Source organism: Pleurodeles waltl, chromosome 1_1 (assembly GCF_031143425.1).
Source record: "Pleurodeles waltl isolate 20211129_DDA chromosome 1_1, aPleWal1.hap1.20221129, whole genome shotgun sequence".
Lineage (NCBI taxonomy): Eukaryota > Metazoa > Chordata > Amphibia > Caudata > Salamandridae > Pleurodeles > Pleurodeles waltl.
The window spans coordinates 133259437-133285261 of record NC_090436.1 but is presented as its reverse complement, the minus strand read 5'-3'; the positions used below and the strand labels follow the sequence as shown (position 1 = coordinate 133285261).

Below are 25825 nucleotides of genomic sequence, written 5' to 3'. Positions count from 1 at the left end.
AAAGACAAAAAGCTGTTTAACATAGTCACTAAAGCTAAACGTCCACAATTGTATTGCTATAGTAAGAGTTTCGTCCAGCCATCTACGCCATCACAGGTTACCAAAAACAACTTTTGCAAGCCCATAGAGAGATGCATGTAGCAAAACAAAATGGGTGAATTTATCAAGGACATTCTGTCGCATGATCTTCTTCCAACAAATGCATTACTTGATGGAGATCCTGCAACCAAACCACTGAAACACAAACTCGTAATAGAGCTTGAAAAAATACTTTCCTTATTGAAAACTGCTGTTGTGGAGTATATGTCACAATAGGGAATGGTCAAGATTTAATCCATGCAAAACTTTGGAGAGGTCGTTCAGACTGTTCTACAGATATCAAAGTCAGTGTGCACCTTGCATGAACTGCACATTGTCTTTGACAGTTATCTTGAACTGTCTGTCAAAGAATGCGAGAGAATCAGACAGATGTCTACAAGTGGAACAATTAAACTTGCCTGCTTCAAAATTTCGACACATATACCTGTGCAACTTGATAAATTCTGGTCATCAACATCAAACAAGATGAACATGGAAATGTTAACAAAATATTGATGATGTTTTGGTGAACACTGAATTTCCAATTATTGCAAGTGGAATGATTGTCAATGAGGAGTTGGTGCCTGCAGAGATATATTCAAAAGGTACAGGCCATATTCACAAACATAACAGTAAATTGGAGGAAGCTGACCTTCGTGTTGTGCCACATGTTGAGTGGGCTGTTCAAAATGGTTCCTGTCGAGACATTGTACTGTCAAATGACACAGATGTTATTGTTGTGCTACTTAGATTTGTTACAATGTTCATAAGTCAAGGATTGTGAGAGTTATGGATAAGTTATGGAACAGGCAAGAATTGACACTTAATCCTGCTTCATATTCTGTACAAGAAACTTGACCCAGAGATCTTATGTGTTTTTATCAAGGCACATATTCTTAAGGGAGATGACACTATGAGCAAAACTGTAACAAAGCCTGGAGCTTCAACTGCTGAATCAGTGAAGTTTCTAAAAGGATTTACTGAGACAGAAGAAGAATGTGACTTTAAAGACATAGAAAAATACCTTGTGTTTGTGTGTGGAAAACACCAAATTTTGTGCGCAGACACATTAAAAGAGCGTTCTACGTGACCGGAAGATGTGTAAATGTTTTGGATCATGCATATGTAGAGAAAGATCCGTGTGAATTTGGTTGGAAAGATTTTGAATGGGTGCTAAAACCTACAAAATATCTAAATCCTCTACCCACAGAGCTTACATGTACTTGCAAAGCCTGTGCTACAAAAGGATGTCCCTGTCGATATGCTCTTCTCAAATGTTCAACATTCAGCAGACGTATTATGAGCGATTGCTGAAACAAATAAAGAGTGAACTATGAAAATGTGTCTAAAACAGGAGTGATAAACTTTATATTTTTTCCATTTTCAGATCATAAACATTGTTTGGTGTATACATAAAAGGATTAAAAACCATTATTTGTTTCATTTCTATATGTCACTTCTTCCTCTATATACTACTTGACCCCCAGGGGTTATATTTTGACTCCAAAATGATGTATATAGGTCTCATGGTTCCTGAAATATTACATCATCACTGCAAAACATCAGCCATTTTTTTAAATGTCGTCCAGAAACATTCAGCCCGGATCAGCAATGTCTACCCATGCTAAGTTACCTCTCTGATGATCCTAAAACACAAATGAAAAATAAAAATCTCTGGATAACGATTTTTTTTTTACAAGGTATATCAGGGGACTGGGATTATGGGTGATATTGTATCAGGAGGCAGGGCTTACTGTTGGGCATTCATACATTGTGGATGCTGTGCTCCAACCGCGCCTGAGGCGAGTCCTTTCCCAAGGTCTGTAGGCTGATGGTGTACACCGACTGATTGTGTGGTCTGTCAAGAGGCTTTGCGGTCATGGAGGCTGCTCTGTGTGATGGTGCTCAGTTCCCAGGAGTCTGGAGCTCTTTTGAGGTATGGAGATGACAGCAGCCATCTTGGATTGCCATGTGTAGCCTTCTCATGTTTCACAGAGTTCATGCTAGGCAACTGAATTACTGTGTAGCTGCAGACAGGGCCATTTTTGGAGATAAGTGATTTATGCTAGAGGATCAGAATTTTTCCTTAGCGTTTGCTGAGAAGACATCTGCATCACAGAGAATTATTCTGGAAGCTCAGTAGTTTGGGAAGACGAACTATGAACTGTTCTTTCAGTTTAAAGTTTAATAATCAAGGATTTGGAACTATTTTCAGTCTTTTGAACTTGAATTCATTTGTGGAGGAACAGAACATTCTGTTGTCCAAGCACCATTGATTATGATGTATGTAACTACTGTGCCATTAAGGTACACATTGTGTTTATTAACTCGCACATATGTTATTAAGTTTGATAATAACCGATTATTAGCTAATGTAAGTGTAGTCTGCCATTTGTCGCACATATCCTGTGTGTGGTCAGTTGTGATGAAAGGTGGAAAGTGTGCAACGGTCCCATTGGGTCCCAAGTACAATCCTAGTGCTTTCTGACATATTGTAGTGCCTAAGGTTAGCTGCTGATTATCTCACAGGGTCTGTAGATTTTACAAATCACTGTATTTCCCCCTCCCTATTCCTCCTGACCTACTAAGACAACCCTCTTCTCCCAACTGCCTTGTTTCCCCTTCTTTTATGCCTTCCATCTCACTTCGCTTTTGAAAGGCTGTCTGTTGAACATTGGTCCACAGTCTACTGTGCAGCAAGAAGGAACAAACTTCAAATGTCCTCAGAAAGTCCAAGTAAAAGTAAAAAATAAAATGTAATAAGAAAACTGAAGCAACAGTGACATACATTGGAGCTTCAAATGCTATAATAATAAAAACAAATGTATAAAAAGTTAAGCAACTAGAAAGTAGTTAATTAATTTGAAGGATGAATACGTTTTTGCCCATCTAGATTTAGATGGTCAGATACACTGCAAAAACATTCCAAAGGTATGAAAAATAGTCTTGTGCTATGAATTTCCTAACTATTTGTTTTATATATTGAACTGAATGGAAATATGTAATACTGGAAAGACTAATTGTATCTAAAATGACAAGTAAATTACATTAATGAACCAAGAATTAACCCTGGAGATTTGGTGCTAGGGTGTTGAGCCTAGGGTAAAGTCATTTGACTAGATGCTTCTCTGTGCATGCATTTTGAGTTTTTGCTTTCATGAATAGGCAGGGCAGGTCGCCAGTGATCTTGCCTACTACAAACAGCTGTAATGGTGATCCAAAATATAAGCACAGTCCATATAGGACCAGTTAATTCTTCACAACTGTTTCTAGTATAATTTGGAGGATTCTAACCCCCCACATAATTTGCAGTAGCACGCCCAGACGTAGCTACATCTGGATACACAGATCCGTGTCCAAACCATAGGATTTAGGAACACAATTCTCATGCTGCTAAGAAACTTTCCATAATCCTCACAGGCTCTATTTTCCTGTAGTTTAAAAAATGTATAGCCTACATAGATGTCCATAAATCAAAAGTAAAAAACTAAGACTTGTCTATTTTAGCTAGAAGTAAACTTATGTCTTAACAATAAACAGAGGAGCCACCATTTAGAAATTATATGTTTAGAGTTGTAATTATGTTTTTTCCACATGAAGACACACTTAGATAATTCATACTTTGAGATCCCGAAAATCACAGGAGCATTTCTGGTTTGTAAGTGTAAGGCACTTGGCTGCAACTACTTCATATTAAGGCCATGTAACTGTACTGACAGTATTTACAGCTATGATTAGTTCACAGGTGGAAAGTTATTAAATCCTAAACACGTTCCAGTGTCCACCTAGTGCTCTGACTACTTGTCAGATTAGATGTGCAAATTAAAGAGCTGTATGGAAAATGATGGGCATGACCTTCTAAATGTAGCTTACAGGAACTGAAGCTTCAGACCTAGTATAAATTAAAACTTGTTTCCACAAATGATTTTTTAAGAAGGACAGATAGAATTTTCTAACACTTCATATGTCAGATTTCAGTATTGGGTTCAGCATTCAACCCTGTGGTATTTGCTAATCAAGGATAAAGTAAGAAATGGAATTTTGCAATATACATTTTGAAAAGTGTGTGGCGTATCAGCGGTTTCAAAACATGGGAAGGGGTAATTCAGGGAACATATTAGTGTGAGTGTTTCTAGTGGACCACGTTTTTGAAGGAGTGTTAGTTATGTTTCCTTTCTGTCTTTTGTAAGCCTCATCTACCATTTTTATTTATTTCTACATTTCTTCACACGCTGCTGAACAGCAGGACCAGTACTTTGAACCCCTTTTGTAATATCTTAGGCAGTTGGATCTTAAAATTTCTGTTACAAATTCTGCCTAGCAGGTTTTAGTGGGGTTAGTTTTGAGAGATACAGATCTTTCTATGGCATATTTCTATGCTTCCTTTCTGACTGTCATTTTCAGGGCAATGTGTGTATATTTTGCCTCCATGATGTAGAGGAAGTCATGGTAAAGTTGCAGCAACTTCACCTTAGTGTCTTTTGCTCATTTTACCAAGTTGTGACTTTTGACAGGCAATTGAGGAGATAAATTAGATCCAATCATAGAAAAATGTAAGAACTTGAAACCGTTGTTCTTGTGCAATTTGTTATAAGCAATAATCAGAATGTGTTATGTGCTATTTCATTATGAGTATATCCTATCTTTTTATTGTGCCAGCTCTTTTCAAATTAATATAAATAGGCTAACTATGAATATTTTTCAGGCTTTTTATGGAAATACTGAGTCAGTGCTCCGATGCAGAGGAGATCAAATTCCAGGAGGATGGTTCTTGGTGTCCAATGAAGCAGAAGACGGAAGGTCTGAGTGTATCAAACACACAGTGCCCTAAAGTAGAAAGTAAGTTTTCTTGAATCTACTGCATGGCTTTCACACATGACACTTGATAAGTCTTGTGGCACCACATCATGTGCACAATATGGCTCTGAACATTGCTTTATTTGTAAAATAAGAAGTGCTGGTGCCCAAAGCACTGCTCACATACTAGCAGCTGGCGCTATAAAATGTCAGAGTGCAGATAGCAAGGATTCTCAGTCTAAACTCCACCTCAGACCTCTTTAAGTCCCTGCCGGCCACCCCCTGCCCAGTTATCTCACTCTTACAGTTGTCTGTTTCTCCCTTGGTGATGGATTTTTTGTATTTCTTTTCCTCTGTCTTTTTGTTTTTGTTTGTTTTTCCCTCTGTTGTCTTTGAGCATTGTTTGATGTGGAGAAATAAGTGCCGGTCCCCAAAAGTAAGTGCTGGTGCCCCTCACCAGCAACCACTGACTCAAATTAAGCACTGGCTCTGAATCACATAAGCGCCTCTCAACAACGCATTCATGTTCTCTCACCAATCTAATGTGTCAAACATTGTAAAGAAAAATGTTTACCACACCTTCATCAACATAGCACTGCATTAAAGCAACATAATGAGGAATGCCTCAAAACATAGCAGCCTCTTGAAGCAGATTAGAAGCAGAGTAGTGTACAAAAATACACTCCAACTGAAAGAAATGAAGTGCAGATATATCTATGCAGTTGACTATGTTGTTTGATTACCAAATTAGGTGCAGATCTGTTCATAGGAGGCATAGTTATATGCAAATCAAAAAATGCCTTTTCAATGGAAAGTGAGTCTGAACCACATGTACTCATTAGCTAGTGCCACTGTGCAATGTATACAGACTCATTCAAGGCACTGCAGACCCTATGGCTCTGTACTGGTCATGCAGATCCCAGAAACAGTGGTTAGCATTTTGGATCCACAAATCTCATTTGACATCAGTGGATTTTAAACACAAAATTGGAAGTCCTTTGTGCTCATGTGAGCTCTGAGGACAGGGAGACTGTGCACAGTCCATGACCAAAGCCACAGCATGGACCCAGAATCTGCTGTGCTTGTCCACAGGCACTGAATAGAAGCATCTGGAGATGCAGTGTCTGGGTGCATGGATTGGCCACATCAGGTGACATTTTTCCTAATTGATTGGCTAATACAAAGTTCATCCACAGTGTGTTTTTGCTTTGGACAGGGGCTCAATATTTAATTTAAAAAAAATACATTTACCAAAAAAAAAGGTTTATAAAGATAAGTTATGATTCTGAACTCAGAGTATTTATTGTTTTTAAAAAAACATATGAAACTCCTATAGATATTTAAACTGTTTGGATGTTATGGTTAGGAAACAATCTTAAAAACACAGAAATAGCTACTTACGGTAATCTGCACCTTTTCTTGCAACCTCACATGCTGTCACATATTATTATATAAAAATTGGTAAATAAAAATCACTGAAACTCTTCATTAAAGGAATGTTATGACATGCAATCGCAAAACCAAAATGTATCACAAAATGAATAATGCACAGCCTCTCTCTCTCGTGCTCGCTCTCATAGAGTTCTGGAATAGGCTAAATACACTTCTTTATGATATAACTATATCTGTCTGTGTGTGTGTGTGTGTGTATGTGTGTATATATATGTTCGATGGCATGTGTAGCTGCAGATACACATGCTGTGCACATCCCGCCATCTGGTGTTGGGCTCGGAGTGTTACAAGTTGTTTTTCTTCGAAGAAGTCTTTTCGAGTCACAAGATCGAGGGACTCCTCCCATTTCGACTCCATTGCGCCTGGGCGTCGACTCCATCTTAGATTGTTTTTTTTCCGCCATCGGGTTCGGACGTGTTCCTTTTCGCTCCGTGTTTCGGGTCGGAAAGTTAGTTAGAATCTCGGAAAAGACGTCTGTATTGTTTGCGTTCGGTATCGGGTTAGTTACAACAGATCGACACCGAATTTAGAAGAGTTCCGGTGGCCCTTTGGGGTTTTTTCGATCCCCCGTCGGGGCCTGGTCGGCTCGGCCACGTGTGAATTCAAGGCTGATGGAACGGACCCCATTCCGCTTCTGTCCAAAATGCCATAACAAGTATCCGTATACGGATCAGCATCTGGTCTGTAACTTGTGCTTGTCCCCAGAGCACAAGGAAGATACTTGTGAGGCCTGTCGAGCGTTTCGTTCCAGAAAGACGTTAAAAGACCGAAGAGCCAGAAGACTGCAGATGGCGTCGACGCCGACAGAACAAGAGCGTTTCGAGGAAGAAGAGGAAGCTTTCTCTATCCAAGAGTCGGACTCGGAAGAGCTCAAGGCCGAAGAAACGCCGAAAACCGTGAGTAAGACGTCGAAACATAAGACTCACGAGAAGTCAACAAAAGCCCAGGGGACGCCACCGCCGACAGGCCATGGCTTAACCCAAACAAGCGGTGACCGAGCCAAGGCACCGAAAAGGGGCACGCTGGTGTCGAAGTCATCCGACTCCGGTCGAGATACCGCCACACAGCAATCTCGGACCCGAGACATCGGCTCCGAGAAATTTCGGCACCGTCACAGCGGCACCGAACAAATTCGGCATCGAGACACCACCACGCCGAAAATTACAAAGGTTTCTTCGGAGCCTAAAAAGACCTCCGAAAAAGTTTCGGTTCCGAAACATCCAGCCTCGGAGCCGAAAACAGGTTCCTATACAGAGGAACAAGGATTGGCCTCCCAAATGAAAAAACATAGATTTGGAGAGGAACTTCAAGCTGTAGAGCCAGACTATACTCAAAGGAGGCTCCACATTCATCAAGACACAGGGAAGATAACCACTCTTCCTCCAATTAAGATAAAAAGAAAACTTGCCTTTCACGAAAAGGACAAGGAGCCACAGGCAAAGGTGGCAAAGAAAACAACTCCACCACCTTCTCCACCACCGTCAGTGCACACATCACCAGTAGCAACTCCTCCACTGATGCACTCCCCGACTCATACTGCCATGAGTCAAGATGATCCCGATGCATGGGACCTTTATGATGCTCCAGTATCGGACAACAGCCCAGACTCATACCCTACCAGGCCGTCCCCTCCTGAGGACAGTACATCTTACACACAGGTGATCGCAAGGGCAGCTGCTTTCCATAACGTCACCTTGCATTCAGAACCAATTGAGGATGACTTCTTGTTTAACACGCTAACCTCCACTCATAGCCAGTACCAAAGACTACCTATGCTCCCAGGAATGCTAAAACATTCAAAACAAATCTTTCAAGATCCTGTTGAAGGCCGAGCCATAACTCCAAGAGTGGAGAAAAAATACAAGCCACCGCCAACAGATCCTGTTTATATTACAACGCAGTTAACTCCAGACTCAGTAGTTGTCGGGGCAGCTCGTAAGAGAGCAAACTCTCATACCTCGGGAGACGCACCACCTCCAGACAAAGAGAGTCGCAAATTTGATGCTGCAGGCAAAAGGGTTGCAGCACAAGCAGCAAACCAATGGCGCATTGCTAATTCACAAGCGCTTTTGGTAAGATATGACAGAGCGCACTGGGATGAGATGCAACATTTGATAGAACACTTACCCAAGGAGTTCCAAAAAAGAGCACAAGTGGTGGAAGAAGGACAAAGTATCTCTAATAATCAGATACGGTCTTCAATGGATGCAGCAGATATGGCTGCAAGGACAGTAAATACTGCAATAACAATAAGAAGGCACGCATGGCTCCGCACGTCAGGTTTCAAGCCAGAAATTCAACAAGCCGTGCTAAATATGCCATTTAATGAACAGCAGTTGTTTGCGCCGGAAGTCGACACTGCTATTGAGAAACTCAAGAAGGACACTGATACGGCTAAAGCCATGGGCACACTCTACTCCCCGCAGAACAGAGGCACCTTTCGCAAAACACCTTTTAGGGGAGGGTTTCGAGGACAACCTACAGAAACCACAACATCACAAACAAGGCCCACTTACCAAAGCCAATATCAGCGGGGAAGTTTTCGGGGGCAAAATAGAGGGGGACAATTCCAAAGAGGTAGAGGAAACTTCCAAAGCCCCAAAAGTCCTCAAAATAAGCAGTGACTCACAAGTCACCCATCCCCATCACATAACACCTGTGTGGGGGAGATTAAGCCAATTTTACAAACATTGGGAGGAGATAACAACAGATACTTGGGTACTAGCAATTATCCAGTATGGTTATTGCATCGAATTTCGAGAATTCCCTCCAACAGTCCCACCGAAAACACACAGTATGTCGAAACAACATATAAAGCTTCTAGGATTAGAAGTTCAAGCATTGCTCCAAAAAGACGCAATAGAATTAGTACCAAAACAAGAACTAAACACAGGAGTTTACTCACTGTACTTTCTAATACCCAAAAAAGACAAAACTCTAAGACCTATACTAGATCTCAGAATATTAAATACATACATCAAATCGGACCACTTTCACATGGTTACATTACAAGAAGTAATCCCACTGCTCAAACAACAAGACTACATGACAACACTGGATCTAAAGGATGCATATTTCCATATACCAATACATCCTTCACACAGAAAGTACCTAAGGTTTGTATTCCAAGGGATACATTACCAATTCAAAGTGTTGCCATTCGGAATAACAACTGCACCAAGAGTTTTTACAAAATGTCTAGCAGTAGTAGCTGCACATATCAGAAGGCAGCAAATACATGTGTTCCCGTACCTAGACGATTGGTTAATCAAAACCAACACGCAAAAACAGTGTTCACAACACACAAATTACGTCATAGAAACCCTACACAAACTAGATTTCTCAATCAGTTACTCAAAGTCACACCTTCTGCCGTGTCAAACACAGCAATACCTAGGAGCAACAATCAACACAGTAAAAGGGATTGCCACTCCAAGTCCACAAAGAGTCCAAACATTCCAAAATGTAATACAAGCCATGTATCCAAACCAGATGATACAGGTCAAATTAGTAATGAAACTCCTAGGCATGATGTCCTCATGCATAGCCATTGTCCCAAACGCAAGGTTGCACATGCGGCCCTTACAACAGTGCCTAGCATCACAGTGGTCACAAGCACAGGGTCAACTTCTAGATCTGGTGTTGATAGACCGCCAAACATACATCTCGCTTCAATGGTGGAACAGTATAAATTTAAACCAAGGGCGGCCTTTTCAAGACCCAGTGCCACAATGCGTAATAACGACAGATGCATCCATGACAGGATGGGGAGCACACCTCAATCAGCACAGCATCCAAGGACAATGGAACATTCAGCAAAAACAGTTTCATATAAACCACTTAGAACTGTTAGCGGGGTTTCTAGCTCTGAAAGCATTTCAACCCATATTAACCCACAAATACACTCTTGTCAAAACAGACAACATGACAACAATGTATTACCTAAACAAACAAGGAGGAACACACTCAACACAGTTGTGTCTCCTAACACAAAAAATATGGCATTGGGCGATTCACAACCACATTCGCCTAATAGCACAATTTATTCCAGGGATTCAGAATCAGTTAGCAGACAATCTCTCTCGGGATCACCAACAGATCCACGAATGGGAAATTCACCCCCAAATATTGAACACTTACTTCAAAATGTGGGGAACGCCACAAATAGATCTATTTGCAACAAAAGAAAACTCATAATGCCAAAACTTCGCATCCAGGTACCCACAACATCAGTCTCAGGGCAATGCACTATGGATGAACTGGTCAGGGATATTTGCGTACGCTTTCCCCCCTCTCCCACTTCTTCCATATCTAGTAAACAAGTTGAGTCAAAACAAACTCAAACTCATACTAATAGCACCAACATGGGCAAGGCAACCGTGGTACACAACACTACTAGACCTTTCAGTAGTACCTCATATCAAACTGCCAAACAGACCAGATCTGTTAACACAACACAAACAACAGATCAGACATCCAAGTCCAGCATCGCTGAATCTAGCAATTTGGCTCCTGAAATCCTAGAATTCGGGCACTTAGACCTCACACAGGAATGTATGGAGGTCATAAAACAGGCTAGAAAACCTACCACTAGACACTGTTATGCAAATAAGTGGAAAAGATTTGTTTATTACTGCCATAATAATCAAATTCAACCTTTACACGCATCTGCAAAAGAGATAGTAGGATACTTACTACATTTGCAAAAATCTAAACTAGCTTTCTCTTCCATTAAAATACATCTTACGTCAATTTCAGCTTACCTGCAAATTACGCACTCAACTTCATTATTTAGGATACTAGTCATAAAAGCATTTATGGAAGGCCTAAAGAGAATTAAACCACCAAGAACACCACCAGTTCCTTCATGGAACCTCAACATTGTCTTAACACGACTCATGGGTCCACCTTTTGAGCCCATGCACTCTTGTGAAATGCAATACTTAACGTGGAAAGTTGCATTTTTAATTGCCATCACATCTCTAAGAAGAGTGAGTGAGATTCAAGCATTTACCATTCAAGAACCATTTATTCAAATACACAAAAATAAAGTTGTTCTACGGACCAATCCTAAATTTTTACCAAAAGTAATCTCACCGTTCCACTTGAATCAAACAGTAGAATTACCAGTGTTCTTCCCACAGTCAGATTCGGTAGCTGAAAGAGCACTACATACATTAGACATCAAAAGAGCACTAATGTACTACATTTACAGAACAAAACTAATTCGAAAGACAAAACAACTATTTGTCGCCTTTCAAAAACCTCATACAGGAAATCCTATTTCAAAACAAGGCATTGCTAGATGGATAGTTAAGTGCATTCAAACCTGCTATCTTAAAGCTAAAAGAGAACTGCCTATTACACCAAAGGCACACTCAACCAGAAAGAAAGGTGCTACCATGGCCTTTCTAGGAAATATTCCAATGAACGAAATATGTAAGGCAGCAACATGGTCTATGCCTCATACATTTACCAAACACTACTGTGTAGATGTGTTAACGACACAACAAGCCACAGTAGGTCAAGCAGTACTACGAACATTGTTTCAAACAACTTCAACTCCTACAGGCTGAACCACCGCTTTTGGGGAGATAACTGCTTACTAGTCTATGCACAGCATGTGTATCTGCAGCTACACATGCCATCGAACGGAAAATGTCACTTACCCAGTGTACATCTGTTCGTGGCATTAGTCGCTGCAGATTCACATGCGCCCACCCGCCTCCCCGGGAGCCTGTAGCCGTTTAGAAGTTGATCTTGAACATTTGTAAATATATTACTTTAAACTACATTATGTACATAGGTATTCACTCCATTGCATGGGCACTATTACTAGTATACACAACTCCTACCTCACCCTCTGCGGGGAAAAACAATCTAAGATGGAGTCGACGCCCATGCCAATGGAGTCGAAATGGGAGGAGTCCCTCGATCTCGTGACTCGAAAAGACTTCTTCGAAGAAAAACAACTTGTAACACTCCGAGCCCAGCACCAGACGGCGGACTGTGCACAGCATGTGAATCTGCAGCGACTCATGCCACGAACAGATGTACACTGGGTAAGTGACATTTTCCATATATATATGTTCGATGGCATGTGTAGCTGCAGATACACATGCTGTGCATTATCTTAACATCTAGTGTTGGGCTCGGAGTGTTACAAGTTGTTTTTCTTCGAAGAAGTCTTTTCGAGTCACAAGACCGAGGGATTCCTCCCTTTCGGCTCCATTGCGCATGGGCGTCGACTCCATCTTAGATTGTTTTCTTTCCGCCATCGGGCTCGGACGTGTTCCTCTACGCTCTGTGTTTCAGTTCGGAAACGATAGTTGTCCACCGGAAAATTTGACGGTATTGTTTGCGCTCGGTACCGGGTTAGTGTTAGCACATCGACACCACAGAAAGAAGAGTTCCGGCAGCCCTTCGGGGCTTCCACGCCTTGGCGGGGCCTGGTCGGCCCGACCGCATCCATCTTCAACGCTCATGGACCGAACCACCTTCCGCTTCCGCCCCAACTGCCACGTAATGTATCCTTATACAGACCAACACTTGGTCTGTAATCTGTGTTTGTCCCCCGAACACAAAGAGGATACTTGCGAGGCCTGTCGGGCATTTCGATCCAAGAAGACACTGCAGGAACGTAGAGCTCGAAGACTCCAGATGGCGTCGACACCGGCCGGACACACTGACGTCGAAGAAGAGGAGACATTCTCCATTTGAGATTCATACTCGGACAAGTCCGAGAGTGAGCAGCCAAAGACGCAGCAAACCGTGAGTAAACCAGCCCCGGCAAAAACTCACTCGAAGATCATGAAGGCCCAGGGGACGCCACCGCCAACAGGCCATGGCTTTACCCGAAAACACGATGACCAAACATCGGCCCCAAAAAAGGCCTCCCAGCAGCTGAAGACATCCGACTCCGGTCGAGATACCGGCTCCGAACAGACTCTGCACCGAGATACTGGCTCCGAACAGACTCGGCACCGAGAGTTCGGCACACCGAAAGTCAAAAAGGTTTCCTCGGAGCCGAAAAAGACTGTCAAAGATTTCGGTACCAAAACATTCTTCCTCGGAGCCGAAACAAAGCTCCTATACAGAGGAACAAGGCCTTTCCACACACTTACAAGGCCACAGATTTGAACAAGAGCTGGGCATGGGAGAGCCTGACCTTAGCCAAAGGAAGCTCCATATCCAAAAGGACACGGGGAAAATCAGAACTCTTCCTCCAATCAAAATGAAGTGGAAGCTCGCATTCCAAGAGGTGGAAATGCAGCCAAAGGCAAAAGTGGCAAAAGAGAAAACTCCACCACAATTTTCGCCACAACAATCACCAATACATTCGCCACATCTGTCCCCGGTAGCAACACCCCCAATGATGCAGTCACCAACGCACACAGGGATGAGTCAAGATGACCCGGATGCATGGGATTTGTATGATGCACTCTGACAATAGTCCTGAATGCTACCCGGCAAGACCTTCACCACCTGAAGACAGTACTGCTTACATGCAAGTGGTTTCCAGGGCAGCTACATTTCATAATGTAGCATTGCATGCAGAGCCCATAGAAGATGACTTCTTGTTCAACACCCTATCATCTACGCACAGCCAATACCAAAGCTTGCCAGTGCTGCCAGGCATGTTAAAACACTCTAAACAGGTGTTTCAAGACCCAGTCAAAGGCAGAGCCATCACGCCTAGGGTGGAGAAGAAATATAAACCTCCCCCTACTGACCCTGTGTACGTCACACAACAGTTAACTCCAGATTCAGTGGTAGTAGGAGCATCCCGAAAGAGGGCTAACTCACGAACTTCTGGAGACGCAACACCGCCCGACAAAGAAAGTCGGAAATTCAATGCAGCCGGCAAAAGGGTGGCAGCACAGGCAGCCAATCAATGGCGAATTGTCAATTCTCAGGCTCTTCTAGCAAGATACGACAGGGCACATTGGGATGAAATGCAACATCTCATTCAACACCTTCCCAAAGAGTTCCAGAAACATGCCCAACAGGTTGTCGAGGAGGGCCAAAGTATCTCCAACAACCAAATAAGGTCGGCCATGGACTCAGCAGACACAGCGGCCAGAACAGTAAACATGGCGGTAACCATTCGGAGACACTCATGGCTACGAACATCCGGATTTAATCCCGAAATTCAGCAAGCCGTGCTAAATATGCCATTCAATGAACAACAACTATTTGGGCCGGAGGTGGATACAGCGATCGAAAAACTTAAAAAAGACACGGACATGGCTAAAGCCATGGGCGCGCTCTACTCCCCACATAGCAGAGGCACTTTTAAGAAGCTACAGTTTAGAGGGGGGTTTCGGGCCCAGACCACAGAACCTTCCACCTCACAAATCAGACCCACATATCAGGGTCAATATCAAAGAGGAGGCTTTCGAGGACAATATTGGGGTGGGCAGTTCCCTAAACCAAGAGGGAAATTCCAGAGCCCAAAAACCCCACAAACTAAACAGTGATCTCAATGTCACAAACCCCCACCACACAACACCAGTGGGAGGGAGACTGACAGATTTTTACAACAACTGGGAACACATAACTACGGACGCATGGGTCCTAGCCATTATCCAACATGGTTATTGCATAGAATTCCTACATTTGCCACCAGATGTGCCTCCAAGAGCAAGCAATATGTCCAAACAACACTTAGACCTGTTACAAATAGAAGTCCAAGCACTGTTACAAAAAGAAGCAATAGAACTAGTACCCAACCATCAAAAAGGAACAGGGGTTTACTCCCTGTATTTCCTAATTCCAAAAAAGGACAAAACACTGAGACCCATATTAGACCTCAGAATACTGAATCTTTACATCAAATCAGATCACTTTCACATGGTGACACTTCAAGACGTGATTCCCTTGCTGAAACACCAAGACTACATGGCAACATTAGATCTCAAGGATGCTTATTTCCACATACCCATACATCCTTCACACGGGAAATACTTAAGGTTTGTAATCCAAGGCGTGCATTACCAATTCAAGGTATTACCATTCGGCATAACAACAGCCCCAAGGGTATTCACAAAATGCCTTCCAGTAGTAGCTGCTCACATCAGGAGACAGCATATGCACGTATTCCCTTACTTACACGACTGGCTAATAAAAACCAGCACTCAGCAACAGTTTTTTCAACACACACAATACGTCATAAAAACACTACACAAACTAGGGTTCCTCCTAAACTACCAAAAATCACATCTACAACCGTGCCAAATACAACAATACTTAGGAGCAACAATCAACACACATAAGGGGATTGCCACTCCAAGTCCACAAAGGGTACAAGCCTTCCAAAATGTAACATTAAACATGTACCCAAACCAACACTATCAAGTGAGGTTTTTAATGAAACTCCTAGTCATGATGTCTTCATGCATAGCCATTGTCCCAAACGCAAGACTACACATGCGGCCCTTACAACAGTGCCTAGCAACACAATGGACACAAGCACAGGGTCAACTTCAAGATCTAGTGTTGATAGACCGCCAGGACACACTTCTCGCTTCAATGGTGGAATCCTATAAATTTAAACCAAGGGTGGCCATTCCAAGACCCAGTGCCTCAATACGTGATCACAACAGATGCTTCCATGATGGGGTGGGGAGCACACCTCAACCAGCACAGTATACAGGGACAATGGGACGTTCACCAAAAACAGCTGCACATAAATCATTTAGAACTGTTAGTAGTGTTTCTAGCATTGAAAGCATTTCAACCACTAATAGCCCACAAACACAATCTTGTCAAAACAGACAACATGACAACAATGTATTACCTAAACAAACAAGGAGGGACACACTCATCACAACTGTGTCTCTTAGCAAAAAATATTTGGCATTGGGTGATTCACAATCACATTCGCCTAATAGCACAGTATATCCCAGGGATTCAAAACCAGTTGGCCGACAATCTCAGTCGAGATCACCAACAAACACACAAATGGGAGATTCATCCCCAGGTTCTACAAATTTACTTTCTACGCTGGGGAACACCAGGAATAGACCTATTCGCAACAAAAGAAAACGCAAAATGCCAAGACTTCGCATCCAGGTATCACACCCTCAGTCCAAGGGCAATGCGTTATGGATGAGTTGGTCAGGGATATTTGCTTACGCTTTTCCCCCTCTCCCACTCCTTCCTTATCTGGTAAACAAATTGAGGCAAAACAAACTCAAACTAATATTAATAGCACCAACCTGGGCTCGCCAACCGTGGTACACAACACTACTAGACCCGTCAGTAGTACCTCATATCAAACTACCAAACAGACCAGATCTGTTAACTCAACACAAAAAGCAGATCAGACACCCGAATCCAGCATCACTCAATCTAGCAATCTGGCTCCTGAACTCTTAGAATTTGGACATTTAGACCTTACACAACAATGTATGGAGGACTTTAAGCAAACTAGAAAACCTACTACAAGACAAATTACGCAAACAAATGGAAAAGATTTGTTTATTACTGCCATAATAATCAAATTCAACCACTACATGCTTCCGCAAAAAACATTGTAAGCTATTTATTACACTTACAAAAATCTAAACTAGCTTTTTCTTCTATCAAAATACATCTCACAGCAATATCTGCCTATCTGCAGACTACACATTTAAAATCACTTTTTAGAATCCCAGTCATCAAAGCATTTATGGAGGGTTTAAAAAGAATCATATCCCGAGAACACCACCAGTCCCCTCGTGGAACCTCAATATTGTATTAACACGACTCATGGGTCCACCATTTGAACCCATGCACTCCTGTGAGATGCAGTACTTAACCTGGAAAGTAGCCTTCCTAATAGCTATCACATCTCTTAGAAGAGTAAGTGAAATACAAGCATTTATTATACAAGAACCCTTTATACAAATACATAAACATAAAGTGGTTCTCCGTACAAATCCCAAATTCTTACCAAAAGTTATATCACCGTTCCACCTAAACCAAACAGTGGAACTCCCAGTCTTTTTTCCACAACCAGACTCAGTAGCCGAAAGAGCCATACATACGTTAGACATTAAAAGAGCACTAATGTATTACATTAATAGAACTAAACAATTTCGCAAAACAAAACAATTGTTTGTAGCCTTCCAAAAACCTCATGCAGGAAACCCAATATCCAAACAAGGCATTGCCAGATGGATAGTGAAATGTATTCAGACCTGCTATATTAAAGCAAAAAGAGATCTACCTATTACGCCAAAGGCGCACTCCACTAGGAAGAAAGGAGCCACAATGGCCTTTCTAGGAAATATACCTATGACAGAAATCTGTAAGGCAGCCACATGGTCTACGCCTCATACATTCACAAAACATTACTGTGTAGATGTGTTAACAACACAACAAGCCACAGTAGGACAGGCTGTACTACGAACATTATTTCAGACAACTTCAACTCCTACAGGCTAAGCCACCGCTTTTGGGGAGATAACTGCTTACTAGTCTATGCACAGCATGTGTATCTGCAGCTACACGTGCCATCGAACGGAAAATGTCACTTACCCAGTGTACATCTGTTCGTGGCATGAGACGCTGCAGATTCACATGCGCCCTCCCGCCTCCCCGGGAGCCTGTAGCTGTTATATGAAACTTGTATATATACTATTTTTATACACATTATGTACATACGTACTCACTCCATTGCATGGGCACCCTTACTATATACACAACTCCTACCTCACCCTCTGCTGGGAAAACAATCTAAGATGGAGTCGACGCCCAGGCGCAATGGAGCCGAAAGGGAGGAGTCCCTCGGTCTCGTGACTCGAAAAGACTTCTTCGAAGAAAAACAACTTGTAACACTCCGAGCCCAACACTAGATGGCAGGATAATGCACAGCATGTGAATCTGCAGCGTCTCATGCCACGAACAGATGTACACTGGGTAAGTGACATTTTCCATATGTTCGATGGCATGTGTAGCTACAGATACACATGCTATGCACAGGTCCTGCCAGCTAGCGTTGGGCTCGGAGTGTTACAAGTTATTTTTTCTTCGAAGAAGTCTTTTCGAGTCACGGGATCAAGTAACTCCTCCTCTTCGGCTCCATTGCGCATGGGCATCGACTCCATCTTAGATTGTTTTCTTTCCGCCATCGGGTTCGGACGTGTTTCTTTTCGCTCCGGTAGTTCGAGTCGGAAAAGTACTACAAACTCTCTAAATTCGTCGGTATTGTTTTGATCACGTACCATCTATCATCGACACTTCGGTACCGGCGGATACAGCTCTCTACTTGCCCTTCGGGGCACCTGCGCCCAACTCGGGCCTGGTCGGCACGACCAAAGCCTCATCGAAGCCTAATGGACCGGACCCCGTTTTGATTCTGCCCTTGGTGCCACGCCAAGTTCCTGTATACGAACCAACATCTTGTCTATAACCGGTGTCTCTCTCCAGACCAACGAGAGGATCCTTGCGAGGCCTGCAGATCCTTCCGCTCAAAGAAGACTCTACAAGACCGGAGAGTGCGAAGGTTGAAAATGGCGTCGAGAAGCACTAAACGTCTTGACGTAGAAGAGGAGGAGATGATGCACACCGCAGTCTCCGTTCGGGAGTCCGACTCCGAGCACGAGTCCGACAACGACAGACCAATCACGACAGGACAGCACGTGAGTATGCCTGCCCCTGCCCCGTCCAAGCCCAAACATAAGGCCTCGGGACGCCACTGCCGGAAGGCCATGGCTCCACCCGTAAAAAGACTGCCGGTGACCAAGCAACAACTTGGGCACCGAGAAAGGCCACGCCACCGAAGCCTTTAAACTCGAGCTGAAGCACAGGCTCTGAAATAGTCAAGCACCGACCCATTGAGTCGAAGCCTCGGAAATCCCTCTCTGAGCCAAGGCCAACGTCTACTCCAGGCCTTTCGATCCTGAGGAAACCGGCTTCGGAGCCAAAAAGACCCATATATACAGAGGAGCATGGACTTTCCAAACAATTGAAAGAAAGCCATAGATTTGCGGAGGAACTTACGCAAATGGAGGAATTTGATGAAAAACAGGACAGAATTCAAATTCATAAAAACACTGGCAAGATCCTCAGTGCACCGCCTCTAAAAACAAAGAGGAAGCTGGCCTTTCAAGGCCATTTGGACACTGACCAGCCACTGACTAAAGTGCCAAAACCCAGACAAAAATCTCCACCTCCTCAGTTCTCACCTCACCAGTCTCCTCCTCATTCTCCTCAACTAACTGTCTCTCCACCTATTACCCCCACTGCACAGTCTTCAGTACACTTTGCAGAGTTACACCAAGATGATGTCGACCCATGGGACCTTTATGATGATCCCATTTCTGACAATAGTACAGAGTGCTATCCATCAAAGCCATCACCCCCAGAGGATAGCACCTCATACACTCAGGCTCTAGCTAGGGCAGCATCATACCATAACGTAGCCATGCATACAGAACCTCTTGAAGATGATTTTCTATTTAATACGTTGTCCTCGACTCACACCACGTACCCATGCTTCCTGGCATGCTCAAACATGCACATCAAATCTTTCAGGAAACAGTTAAGGCAAGAGCAATCACTCCTAGGGTAGAAAAGAAATACAAGCCACCTCCTTCTTACCCAGCTTTTATTACCTAACAGCTACCCCCAGATTCCTTAGTGGTCAGCGCAGCAAAAAAAAAGGGCTAACTCCCAGTCGTCTGGTGATGCACCGCCACCAGATAAAAAAAAAGCAAGAAATTCGATGCTGCTGGTAAGAGTAGCATCACAAGCGGCTAATCAATGGAGAATAGCCAATTCCCAAGCGCTAATGGCTAGATACGATAGGGCCCACTGGGATGCGATGAAATACATCATCCAGCATCTCCCCAAGGATCAACAGAAAAGAGCCCAGCAAATAGTCGAGGAAGGGCAGACCATTACGAATAATCAAATCAGGTCAGCGTTAGACTCCACAGACACAGCCGCAAGAGCTATCAATATAGCGGTCACCATTAGACGACACGCATGGCTTCGGTCATCAGGCTTTAAACCTGAAATCCAGCAAGCTGTCCTTAACATGCTATTTAATGAAAAACAGCTGTTTGGCACACAGGTTGATACAGCCATTGAAAACATGAAAAAGGATGCTGACCCTGCTAAAGCTATGGGAGCGCTTTACTCAACACAGTACAGAGGCTCATTTCGAAAGCCTCAATATAGGGGATGTTTTAGAGCCCAAACATCTGAGGCATCTACCTCACAATCCAAACCGTCTTACCAGCCATAGTACCAAAGAGGGGGGGTTTCGAGGAACCTACAGGGGCCAATTTCCTAGAACTAGGGGAAAATATCAGCCCTCAAAGCAAACCACACACACACAAAGCAGTGACTTGCTCCACATCTTCCCTCACCACACTTCCCCTGTGGGAGGAAGACTGCAAAAGTTCCACACACACTGGTTACCTCCACATCTTCCCTCACCACACTTCCCCTGTGGGAGGAAGACTGCAAAAGTTCCACACATACTGGTTACCTATCACAACAGACAATTGGGTCTTATCCATTATCCAACATGGTTACTGCATAGAATTTGCACACATTCCTCCAGGTATACCTCCAAAACCACACAAACTCTCCTCCCAACACATTTCAATGTTGCAAGCAGAGGTACAATCATTATTACTCACAAAGCCATAGAGCTTGTACCACATCATCAAATAGGAACGGGGGTTTACTCCCTGTATTTCCTCATTCCCAAAAAAGATGGAACATTGAGACCAATACTAGATCTCGGAACTCTCAATCTTTACATCCTATCAGAACACGTTCACATGGTAACACTACAGGATGTAGTCCCACTGTCACAACAACAAGATTGTATGGCAACACTGGATCTCAAAGATGCGTATTTTCACATACCTATCCATCCAGCGCACAGAAAATATCTCAGGTTCGTAATACAAGGAAAACATTACCAGTTCAAGGTGTTAACTTTCGGGATAACAACAGCTCCCAGAGTATTTACAAAATGCCTTGCCGTAGTTGCAGCCTACATAAGGCAACATGTCCATGTCTTTCCATATCTCGACGACTGGCTAATAAAATCCAACAGTCAAACAGTGTCAGCACCATATACGTTCTGTAATACAGACCCTACACACACTAGGGTTCTCAATAAACTATCATAAATCTCATTTACAACCAGCGCAGGTTCAACAGTATTTAGGAGCCACATTAAATACCCAAACAGCACTTGCAAGCCCAAGTCCACAAAGGGTACAATCATTCCACAATATATTACCACAAAACCAGCCACACCACAACAGTACACAGTCAAATTTGTCATGAAACTGTTGGGCATGATGGCATCATGCATCGCCATTGTCCCCAATTCAAGACTAAACATGCGGCCCTTACAACAGTGCCTTGCAAAACAATGTTCAGAGGCACATGGTCCACTTCAAGATCTAGTGTTGATAGACTGCCAAACACACATCTCGCTTCAGTGGTGGAATTCCACAAATTTAAACAAAGGGCGGCCATTTCAAGACCCTGTGCCTCAAGCCACACTTACAACAGATGCATCAATGATTGGATGGGGAGCACCCCTCAACAATCACAACATTCAGAGACAATGGAACAACAAACACAAACAACTTCACATAAACCACTTAGAATTACTAGCTGTATTCCTAGCACTCAAAGCCTTTCAACCTCTTCTCGTTCACAAACACATTCTCATCAAAACAGACAATATGACTACAATGTACTACCTAAGCAAACAAGGAGTGACACACTCATCACAACTTTGTCTTATAGCACAAAAAATTTGGCATTTGGCAATTCACAACAACATTCACCCTGTAGTACAGTACATTCCAGGGATTTACAATCAATTAGCAGATGTTCTCAGCCGGGATCATCAGCAAACACACAAGTGGGAAATTCACCCCCCAGGTACTTCACAAGTACTTTCGCCAATGGGGAACACCAGACATAGATCTATTTGCCACCAGCCAGAACGCAAAATGCCAAAACTTCGCATCCAGGTTCCCACACCCTCTATCCAAGGGCAATGCTCTGTGGATCAAATGGTCTGGGATATTTGCTTATGCTTTTCCCCCTCTCCCGCTCATTCCATTTCTGGTCAACAAACTGCGTCAAAACAAACTCAAACTCATATTTATAGCGCCAATGTGGGCACGTCAACAATGGTATACAACATTGTTAGACCTAACACTAGTACCACACGTCAAGCTGCCAACAGGCCGGATCTGTTGACACAAAACAAACAACTGATCAGGCACCCAAATCTAGCAATACCTAATCTAGCAATCTGGCTCCCGAAGTCTTAGAGTTTGGATACCTACATCTTCCACCAGAATGTATGGAAGTAATTAAACAAGCAAGAAAGCCCACTACCAGGCAGTGCTATGCAAACAAATGGAAAAGGTTTGTCTTTTACTGCCAATCCAAACACATAACACCTCTTTCCGCATCCATACAAGACATTGTAGGTTACTTACTTCATCTACAAAAAGAAAATTTAGCTATTTCATCCATTAAAATACATCTCACAGCTATTTCTGCGTATTTACAAAATATACAAACCATGTCTCTATTTAGAGTCCCTGTCATCAAAGCCTTCATGGAAGGGCTAAAACGTATCATACCACCAAGAACACCACCAGTGCCTTCATGGAATCTCAATATTGTACTCACACGGCTCATGGGTCCACCGTTTGAACCCGTGCACTCGTGTCAGATTCAATATCTAACGTGGAAAGTAGCATTCCTTGTTGCAATCACTTCATTACGAAGAGTTAGTGAAATACAAGCATCCACTATTGAACAACCCTTTATACAAGTACACAAACATTAAGTTGTTCTTCGCACAAACCCAACATTCCTATCTAAAGTAATCTCCCCGTTTCATATAAATCAAACAGTGGAACTTCCAGTCTTCTTCCCACAGCCAGACTCGGTAGCAGAAAGAGCGCTCCATACATTAGACATTAAAAAAGCTTTAATGTATTACACTGACAGAACAAAATCATTTAGGAAAACTAAACAGTTATTTGTCGCATTCCAAAAAACCCATACTGGTACTCCTATCTCAAAACAAGGACTAGCCAGATGGATAGTAAAGTGCATTCAAACCGGTTACCTAAAAGCTAAAAGACAGCAATTAGTAACACCAAAAGCACACTCCACCATGAAGAAAGGAGCAACAATGGCATTTCTAGGAAATATACCAATGACAGAAATCTGTAAAGCAGCCACTTGGTCAACACCCCATACATTTACAAAGCATTACTGTGTAGGTGTGTTAGCAACACAACAAGCCACAGTAGGACAGGCTGTACTAAGAAAACTATTTCAAACAACTCCTACAGGCTGACCACCGCTTATGGGAGGAAAACTGCTTTGTAGTCTATGCATAGCACGTGTATCTGCAAGCTACACATGCCATCGAACAGAAAATGTCACTTACCCAGTGTACATCTGTTCATGGCATGTTCCGCTGCAGATTCACATGTGTCCTCCCTGGGAGCCTGTAGCCGTTTAAGTTACACTTGAATTTGTACATATGCATATATATCTCTATTCCATTTGCATGGACATATCTTTTCTTTACACTCTATCACTCCTACCTTACCCTCTGCGGGAAAACAATCTAAGATGGAGTTGATGCCCATGCGCAATGGAGCCGAAGAGGAGGAGTCACTCGATCCCCTGACTCAAAAATACTTTTTCGAAGAAAAACTACTTGTAACACTCTGAGCCCAACACTAGATGGCAGGACCTGTGCATAGCATGTGAATCTGCAGCAGAACATGGCACAAACAGATGTACACTGGGTAAGTGACATTTTCCGTATAAAGTATAGTTCCACCACACGATCCACACACACTCCCTCCATTGCAGAATTGCCAGGATGCAGGACACCCATTTTTCCCATACGTGATTTATTGTGCCATTGGAAATTCCGCCATTACGCATTTTGGCTGCTACACCCGGCCTTGATCACATGATGACTTCACATCATCTAGTTTACCTTTTATATTCAGTATCATCATAGACAGTGAAAACATACTTAAATCACCCTTTACCCGTGCCGCACAAGTTATAAAATTCATAATCAAACAAATAAAATTCCTGGCTAATACAGTCACCTAGTGTAAGGAAATGCCTCCTTGGCATGGTTACCCCCCCTGACTTTTTGCCTTTGCTGATGCTAAGTTATGATTTGAAAGTGTGCTGGGACCCTGCTAACCAGGCCCCAGCACCAGTGTTCTTTCCCTAAACTGTACCTTTGTCTCCACAATTGGCACAACCCTGGGACTCAGGTAAGTCCCTTGTCACTGGTACCCCTGGTACCAATGGCCCTGATGCCAGGGAAGGTCCCTAAGGGCTGCAGCATGTCTTCTACCACTCTAGGGACCCCTCACTCAGCACACTGCTTTGCAGCTTGTGTGTGCTGGTGGGGAGAAAATGAGTAAGTCAACATGGCACTCCCCTCAGAGTGCCATGCCAACCTCACACTGCCTGTGGCATAGGTAAGTCACCCCTCTAGCAGGCCTTACAGCCCTAAGGCAGGGTGCACTATACCACAGGTGGGGGCATAAGTGCATGAGTAGTATACCCCTACGGTGTCTAAGCCAAACCTTAGACATTGTAAGTGCAGGGTAGCCATAAAGAGTATATGGTCTACACTGAAAACTGTGAAGTTTGGTATCAAACTTCTCAGCACAATAAATGCACACTGATGCCAGTGTACATTTTATTGTGAAATACACCCAGAGGGCATCTTAGAGATGCCCCCTGAAAACATACCCGACTTCCAGTGTAGGATGACTAGTTTTTGCCAGCCTGCCACACACCGGACATGTTGCTGGCCACATGGGGAGAGTTCCTTTGTCACTCTGTGGCCAGGAACAAAGCTTGTACTGGGTGGAGGTGCTTCTCACCTCCCCCTGCAGTAACTGTAACACCTTGCGGTGAGCCTCGAAGGCTCACCCTCTTTGTTACAGCACCACAGAGCATCCCAGCTAGTGGAGATGCCCGTCCCTCCAGCCACTGCCCCCACTTTTGGTAGCAAGGCTGGAGGAGATAATGAGAAAAACAAGGAGGAGTCACCCCCCAGTCAGGACAGCCCCTAAGGTGTCCTGAGCTGAGGTGACTCTTACTTTTAGAAATCCTCCATCTTGTAGAAGGAGGATTCCCCTAATAGGATTAGGGATGTGCCCCCCTCCTCACAGGGAGGAGGCACAAAGAGGGTGTAGCCACCCTCCAGGACAGTAGCCATTGGCTAAATCCCTCCCAGACCTAAACACACCCCTAAATTCAGTATTTAGGGGCTCCTAGAACCGAGGAAGATAGATTCTTGCAACCTAAAGAAGAAGGACTGCTGACCTGACGCCGTACAGTGAAGACGGAGACGACAACTGATTTGGCATCAAACGTTTCAGTACAATAAATGCACACTGATGCCAGTGTGCAATTTATTGTAAAATACACCCAGAGGGCATCTTAGAGATGCCCCCTG

The 25825-nt window shown here is 43.3% G+C and overlaps 1 protein-coding gene across 2 annotated transcripts in view; it reads left to right on the top strand.

The window, feature by feature from the left end:
* Positions 1-25825, top strand: part of PIAS2 (protein inhibitor of activated STAT 2) — a 325889-nt gene that overhangs the window by 174692 nt on the left and 125372 nt on the right. For both annotated transcript variants that reach the window (XM_069218886.1, XM_069218889.1), the window contains exon 10: positions 4784-4917. In XM_069218886.1, coding sequence (XP_069074987.1) covers positions 4784-4917 — 134 coding nt within the window. The remainder of the gene's footprint in view (positions 1-4783; positions 4918-25825) is intronic.